General features: G+C 41.2%; 1 protein-coding gene across 1 annotated transcript; it reads left to right on the top strand.

The window, feature by feature from the left end:
* The first annotated feature begins 3,290 nt into the window (after window positions 1–3,290).
* Window positions 3,291–4,250, top strand: LOC144289191 (olfactory receptor 2T6-like). Its single transcript, XM_077857429.1, has one exon. The coding sequence runs from the start codon at window positions 3,291–3,293 to the stop codon at window positions 4,248–4,250; it is 960 nt and encodes a 319-aa protein (XP_077713555.1).
* The last annotated feature ends 4,178 nt before the right edge of the window (window positions 4,251–8,428 follow it).

Raw genomic sequence — 8,428 nt, 5'->3', positions numbered from 1 at the left:
CAGGTACCATGACTAAGGCTTATGACTGATCACACCAGGATGCCCTTGAGAGTAAAGCAAAAGAGAGGGGAGACAAATACTAAAACAAATGGGACTCTTGGATGGGAGGCACAACCTAGACTGCCCCCTTTCTACCTGGGTGGAAGTTCCCTTCTTGTAAATCTCTCAAAGTCCACTAAAATGGAAAATAAAGTAGAAAAAATCATTAGTTCAAATATATGAAGAAGAAATTAATAAAGAAATCATATTGAATATTTGTTTAAATACTCAAAAATATTAAAATCTGTCAATCATACCTCAATTCTGTTTATAATATTTAGAAAATAATTTTGAATCGCTTTTTCTTAGCCTACATGCCTTAAAATCTAACCTCACTAACTAACTGCCCCCTCAGTCACAGGGCTATGCCTGAACTGTCCTAAACATAAGCTCATTTCTGCCTTAGAGATTTTACTTTTATTTTTTTATTTTAAATAATTTTTGGGCAGCCCTGGTGGCTTAGCAGTTTAGCGCCACAGTCAGCCTGGGGTGTGATCCTGGAGTCCCAGGATCGAGTCCCATGTCGGACTCCTTGTATGGAGCCTGCTTCTCCCTCTGCCTGTGTCTCTGCCTCTCTCTCTCTCTCTCTCTCTCTCTGTGTGTGTCTCATGAATAAATAAATAAAATCTTTAAAAATAAATAAATAAATAAATAAATAAATAAATAAATAAATAATTTTTAAAATTTATTTAATTCATAAGAGATACCCAAAGAGAGGCAGAGACACAGGCAGAGGGAGAAGCAGGCTCTCTGTTGGGAGCCCTATGTGAGACTTGATTCCAGTACCCTAGGATCACACCCTGAGCCAAAGGCAGATGCTCAACCACTGAGCACCCTCAGACATTCCTACCTTAGGGATTTTAAATTAGATATTCATTCTGCAGGACACTTTCCCCCCAAATTTTGACACAGCTTCTCCTTTACTATCCTTAATTATCCATGTTAAAGTTTTCCTCATAGTATTTGCTAGCATTATCCAAAACCAATATTGTGCTTTATTTGCGTATTCTCTTTATGTCACAGCTAGAATCTTAAGTCACAGAAGACATCTCCTGTTTTGTTTAAGTAATACTCCTAGCATGTATAATACAGGGAACTCTTCATATTTAAAAGTTAGTGTGTTGATGATTAAAAAATCAACAAATAAAGAAAGAAACAAATAAGGTCAATTATTGATCAGGTGGACAATGCTCTGATCCAATTTAGGACAGCTCATAATTTTTCAGCTGTGCTAATAACTTAATGGTTATTTCTATTTTTAAAAAAATTTATTTTATTTAAGAGAGAGAGAGAGAGCATGAGCAGGGTGAGGGGTTGAGAGAGATGGAGACTCGCCCCTGAGTAGGGAGCCTGACCCAGATGACTTGAGTTGAAGGCACACGCTTAACCAACTGAGCCACTCAGGTGCTCCCAAATAGTTTCTGGGTGAGGCTCATTACTTTTATGGTTGTGACAAAAATCTCCAACTCAACAAAACATCTTACTAAATGGGTTATTTGAACTAAATCTGTTGTTTTGCAGCCATATTAATGTTTCTTTCTTTTCTAAAAGATTTTATTTATTTATTCATGACACACACACACACACACACACACACACACAGACAGAGACACAGGCAGAGGGAGAAGCAGGCTCCCTGCTGGAGCCCAATGCAAAACTCTATCCCAGGACCTAGGATCATGACCTGAGCTGAAGGCAGATGCTCAACCACTGAGCCACTCAGGTGGCCCTATATTCATGTTTCAAATAAAGGAAGCCAACTCCAGGTGAAGAAGCCTCTCTGGGGCCCACATGTTCTGCAATAATAACTAAACTCCCTTAAAGCAATCATTAATTTCCAAATGTTCATTCATCTTCATTCCCTGGAGACTCAACTTTTTTTTTTAATAAATTTATTTTTTTATTGGTGTTCAATTTGCCAACATATAGAATAACACCCAGTGTTCATCCCATCAAGTGCCCACCTCAGTGCCCATCACCTAGTCACCCCCACCCCCAGCCCACTTCCCCTTCCACCACCCCTAGTTCATTTCCCAGAGTTAGGAGTCTTTCATGTTCTGTCTCCCTTTCTGATATTTCCCACTCATTTTTCTCCTTTCCCCTTTATTCCCTTTCACTATATTTTATACTCCCCAAATGAATGAGACCATATAATGTTTGTCCTTCTCTGATTGACTTATTTCACTCAACATAATACCCTCCAGTTCCATCCACGTCGAAGCAAATGGTGGGCATTTGTCGTTTTTAATGGCTAATATTCCATTGTATACATAAACCACACCTTCTTTATCCATTCATCTGTCGATGGACACTGAGGCTCCTTCCACAGTTTGGCTATTGTGGACATTGCTGCTAGAAACATCGGGGTGCAGGTGTCCCGGCATTTCATTGCATCTGTATCTTTGGGGTAAATCACCAGCAGTGCAATTTCTGGGTCATAGGGAAGGTCTATTTTTAACTCTTTGAGGAACCTCCACACAGTTTTCCAGAGTGGCTGAACAAGTTCCCATTCCCACCAACAGTGCAGGAGGGTTCCCCTTTCTCCACATCCTCTCCAACATTTGTGGTTTCCTGCCCTGTTAATTTTCCCCATTCTCACTGGTGTGAGGTGGTATCTCATCGTGGTTTTGATTTGTATTTCCCTGATGGCAAGTGATGCGGAGCTTGTTGGCCATGTCTATGTCTTCCTCTGTGAGATTTCTCTTCATGTCTTTTGCCCATTTCAGGATTGGATTGTTTGTTTCTTTGCTGTTGAGTTTAATAAGTTCTTTATAGATCTTGGAAACTAGCCCTTTATCTGATACGTCATTTGCAAATATCTTCTCCCATTCTGTAGGTTGTCTTTGAGTTTTATTGATGGTATCTTTTGCACAGCAAAAGCTTCTTATCTTGACGAAGTCCCAATAGTTCATTTTTGCTTTTGTTTCTTTTGCCTTCATGGATGAATCTTGCAAGAAGTTACTGTGGCCAAGTTCAAAAGTTCAAGTTTTGCCTGTGTTCTCCTCTAGGATTTTGATGGAATCTGAGACTCAACTTTCAAATTGTTCTTCAACAAGAAGAAATATCCAAGAATGAAATTGCACACCAGCCCCACAACATACACACACATACAAAATACTTAGTATTAGTTATATAAATAATTTTAATGTAATAAATACTTCTACAGGCATTTTGAAGGGTTCATATTATCTACTGGAACTTTCACTAACCCCCCACTTATTTCCTTATGTCCCCAGGTTCAACTCAGCACCATGGATGGAGACAATCAAACCTCTTCCAGTGACTTCATCCTCACAGGGCTCTTCACTCACAGTGCAATCTCAGGCTTCCTTTTCAGCATCATCTGTGCCATCTTCTTCATGGCCATGATTGCTAATGGTGTCATGATCTTCCTGATCCATATAGACTCTCACCTCCACACCCCCATGTATTTCCTGCTCAGTCATCTCTCTTTTATTGACATGATGTACATCTCTACCATTGTGCCCAAGATGCTGATCGATTATCTCGTGGGCAAGGGGACTATCTCCTTCATTGCCTGTACAGCCCAGTACTTTCTCTACATGGGCTTTGTGGGGGCTGAGTTTTTCCTGTTGGGACTCATGGCTTATGACCGCTATGTGGCCATCTGCAACCCCCTTCGCTATCCTGTCCTTATGAGCCACCAGGTCTGTTGGATGATCTTGGCCAGCTCTTGGTTAGGTGGTGCTTTGGACAGCTTTCTCCTCACCCCTATCACCATGAGTCTCCCATTCTGCAGTTCCCACAAGATCAATCACTTCTTCTGTGAAGGACCCACCATGCTAAGGCTGGCATGCGGTGACAAAGCTGCCTATGAAATGGTCATGTACATTTGCTGTGTCATGATGTTGCTGATCCCCTTCTCTGTGGTGATTGCTTCCTATGCTCAGATTCTCATCACGGTGCACCAGATAAAGTCAGATGAAGGAAAGAAGAAGGCTTTTGCTACCTGCTCATCACACATAATGGTGGTGACATTGTTTTATGGGGCTGCCCTATACACATATATGCTTCCCCAATCCTACCACACACCAATCAAAGACAAAGTCTTCTCTGCTTTTTACACCATTCTCACTCCTTTGTTAAATCCTCTCATCTACAGCTTGAGGAACACAGATGTAACTGAAGCTTTTAAAAGAATTTTGGCAAGATGTCAAGGAGCTCCTGGTGTGACAAGGAGAGAATTCTGACAATCTAAGTCATCCATATCTGCTCAGGGGTACTGTTACTTGGGGTTATGCCATAGGTAATAAGAATAATGCATTCAGCAACTGCCAATGCCAGTTATGTTGAAAGATGCATCAGCACTTCTGTGAAAAATGTGAAACTGATTGTAACATTCACAAGTGAATAATTCCAGAGTGCCTAAATACCACTGGTGTTTATTCCTTCTTTGTGTCCACCCATTCTGTTACTGGACTCTAGGTACCTTTCTTCGGTGAGTTCAAGCTGGTAGTACATCCAAGGCTTACAATCAGTCCCATGTGGAAGCTTTTATTTTCTTGCAATAGATAAGAAGAACACTGAGGAAATTTCCTAAAGCAGTGTCTTGCCTGGAGATAGTGCAGTTAGCTTTTATTCAGTATGCAGAGGGGTCAGAGTCTGGAAACTTGCATATACTCTAGGCAACTTATACATACCTTATTCCTTAGCATTCTAGGTTTACTGCACATACTTAGCATGTTCACATGCTAGTGTATATCTCACAAGCTCAAGAAAATAGCCTAAATTATGCCCCTGAGAAGAGATTTTAGTATTATAATGTACTAAAGTTAACTGTGGAGCAGTCTCAGGGGGTTTCTGCACAAGCTTCAGCTCTGATCTGTTTCAAACTGGTTCTGTGCTAGATTTCATATCTGCACATGCCATGGCCTCTTCTAAAGGTCCTTCTGATTTGGACTTCTGAAAAACATCTTATAGAAACAAATTTACATGTCACTCATGGTGGCTGTCTATGCTGGTTCCAAGTCCAGTTCTTATCTCATACCACTTCTCTGATTGTAATTAATGTATATAAATGCTCCAAAATGTCCAGTTAATATTGCATACTCTGCTCACTTTCAGTGTTTTCATAAGAATTAGTGATTTGTATTACATTGTTTAAATGTTTCATTGATGGGGATTTATAGAAGGGTTAGGTGTACATACATATGAAAGACATTTGAAAGAAACTAAAGTTTCAAAACCCCTTCAAAGGGAATACTTAAATAGACTCAAATCAATATTTAGAAAATCCAGATATCTTTTCTTTGAGTAGGAACTGAAAACATTCTTCTTTTAAGTAAATTTGGAGTTGGAGGAAATGAAGCATGTACTTTTGCAGAAATGCAGACTAATCCTCTTTAAGTCAATTCTATGATGTTATACTTGTGAAGTGGTAAATAAATATTACATCAGAAGACACTGAGGGTGGTGGGCACTGAGGGGGCGCTAGAACGGGATGAGCACTGGGTGTTATTCTGTATGTTGGCAAACTGAACACCAATAAAAAATAAATTTATTATTAAAAAAGTTTAAAAAAATAAAAAGCTAGGGCTTAAGTGCTTTACAAACAAGGCAAGGCTTCGTGTGAGGAATAAACTCTGTGTGCTACAACTCATAAAAAAAAAAGAAGACACTGAGAGATGGGAGAGAAAAAGGTGATCCATTAATTCATAAATTCAGTAATCCCTTTTAAGCTTCTTCAATTCATTAAGATTATCAGATTTCTGGAATCTCTCCCTAGATGTCAGTTATGGTGTGGATACTTCTTTTTTTTAAACATTTTATTTATTTATTCATGAGAGATACAGAGAGAGAGAGAGAGAGGCAGAGACACAGGCAGAGGGAGAAGCACTGAAAATATTCTGTATGATGCTGTAGTTGGAGTTTACATGACATTATGCATTTGTCGAAATTCATAGAACTGAATGAGTGAATTTTAATGTAAACTATAGACTGTAGTTAATAGTAATGTATGAAATTAATCCATCAATTGTAACAAAAATACTACACTAATAAGAGATGTTAATAACAGGGGAAAGAAAAGTAATAGAGGGCAATTCTCTGTACCATCTGCTAAACTTTCTGTAAACCAAAAAAAAAACAAAAAAACAAAAACCCACTAAGATATCTGTTTACTAATAAAAAAGAAAAACTTACACACCATGAAATCCTCTGATACTGTATTTCACTTAAGAAATCTGGGGGCGGGATCCCTGGGTGGCGCATAGGTTTAGCGCCGCCTTCAGCCCAGGGCCTGATCCTGGAGACCCGGAATCGAATCCCACATCGGGCTCCCGGTGCATGGAGCCTGCCTCTCCCTCTGCCTATGTCTCTGCCTCTCTCTCTCTCTCACTGTGTGCCTATCATAAATAAATAAAATAAAATAAATTAAAAAAAAAAGAAAAAGAAATCTGGGGACCTGGGTGGCTGAGTCCGTTAAGAATCTGCCTTCAGCTCAAGTCATGATCCCAGGGTCCTGGGATCCAGCATTACATAGGGCCCCTAATCAGTGGAGAATCTGCTTCTCTGTCTGCCTCTGCCTACCCCCTTTATATGCTCTCTCTCTCTCGTTCTCTCTCTCTTTCTCTCTCAAATAAGTAAAGTCATAAAAAAATAAATTTTTAGAAGCTGTCACCAAAACGTAGTGGAGTTTATAGAAATAGGGTGATATTTAGCAATAAAGGATAAGAGCTCATTAATTTCATTAGCCTTATTTTTAGGATTTGGCTGTGTTAATTTTGGGGATAGGGAGCAACAAAGCTAATATATTTTGGAAAGAAACGTTAATTGCGGGGGGCAGGGCAAGATGGTGGAAGAGTAGGGTCCCCAAGTCACCTGTCCCCACTCACTTACCTAGATAACTTTCAAATCATCCTGAAAACCTATGAATTTGGCCTGAGATGTAAAGAGAGAACAGCTGGAATGCTACAGTGAGAAGAGTTCACGCTTCTATCAAGGTAGGAAAAAAAATAAAAATAAAAAAGCATCCAGTAGGGAAGGGGCCCCCCGCAAGGAGCCAGGAGAAGGCCAGGTGGACAGGAAAGCCCTGTCCCGGAAGTAGGAACTTTACCAATCTTTCCAAAAGGAAAGGCGCTCGCAGAGAACTCGGGCAGGATCCCAGGAGGGGCAGTGGAGTCCCCAGGTTCCCGGGATCACTAACAGAGGAGGTGCGCCCCGGGGGAGCCCACACCACACACCGGGAGCCGAGCTCCCTAAAGGGCTGGAGTGGGTGCCCGGCGGGGCCTCGGGAGCACTCAGGCAGCGGCTCAGGTGGTGGCTCCATGCGGAGGGGGTTGTGCGGCCCCAGGAAAACAATTCCAGTAGTGCAGACCCCAGAGCCCAGGGCGTCGAGGGACACAGCCCAAGATCCGGTGCTCCACGTGGGACAGCCGGAGGCGAGGAGGACACAAGACAGCAAGGACACTCCTGCCGCAGGATGCCTCTGAGATGTGCAGGTCAGCGCCCCCCGCCCTCGGAGCATCCAGGGGCCTGTGGACTGGGAAACTGTGGGAGTTACTGTGAGAGCAGACTCCAGGGCTGGAGTAACTGTGGGAGTTACTGTGAGAGCAGACTCCAGGGCTCACCAGTCTTGTTCCTCCCTATATCACCTTGTGCCTAGGACTGAGTGGGGCTGCCAGGGAATAGGGGACTCACAAGATAAACAGCTCCCACTGATTCATGCAGCACACAGGGAGTGGGCAGCTCCCCCAGGTGCACACACCTGAGAATCAGCACAGCGGGCCCCTTGCACAGAAGACCAGATGGAAGGACAGGGGAAGAGCAAGTTCTTGAACAAGACGCCCTGGAGAGCTCCAGGTAAAGTCAGGGGACTTATAGTATGTAGAATCAGAGTATAACCCTCCTTGTTTGTTTTTTGTTGTTGTTGTTGTTTGGTTTGGTTTTTTGTTTTTTGTTTTATTTTGTTTTGTTACTTTTGGTTTTTGTTCTTTGTCCCCCCCTTTTTTTCCTCTATTTTTTTCATTCCTTTTTCCACTAAAACTTGTTTTTAGCCACTATGCATTGAGCAAAATGACTAGAAAGAAGAGCTCACCACAAAAAAAAAAAAAAAAAAAAAAAAAAAAAGAATCATAGACAGTACTCTCTCCCATAGAGTTAAAGAATTTGGATTACAATTCAATGTCTGAAAGCCAATTCAGAAACACAATTATAAAGCTACTGGTGGCTCTGGAAAAAACATAAGGATTCAAGACACTTGAATCACAAAATTAGATTAATCAGATTAAAAATCAATTGATGAGATGCAATCCAAACTAGAGGTTGTATGAAGAGGATTAATGAAATAGAAGAACCAGTGAGTTACATAGAAGACAAGTTGATGGCAAGGAAGGAATCTGAGGAAAAAAAGAAAAACAATTAAAAGGTC

Source organism: Canis aureus, chromosome 18, assembly GCF_053574225.1.
Source record: "Canis aureus isolate CA01 chromosome 18, VMU_Caureus_v.1.0, whole genome shotgun sequence".
In the NCBI taxonomy this organism is placed as follows: Eukaryota; Metazoa; Chordata; class Mammalia; order Carnivora; family Canidae; genus Canis; species Canis aureus.
This window is presented reverse-complemented; position numbering and strand designations above follow the sequence as displayed.

What these genes read in the sequence shown, in the direction of transcription:
- LOC144289191 (XM_077857429.1), top strand. Translation starts at nt 3,291, where the DNA reads ATGGATGGAGACAATCAAACCTCTTCCAGTGACTTCATCCTCACAGGG.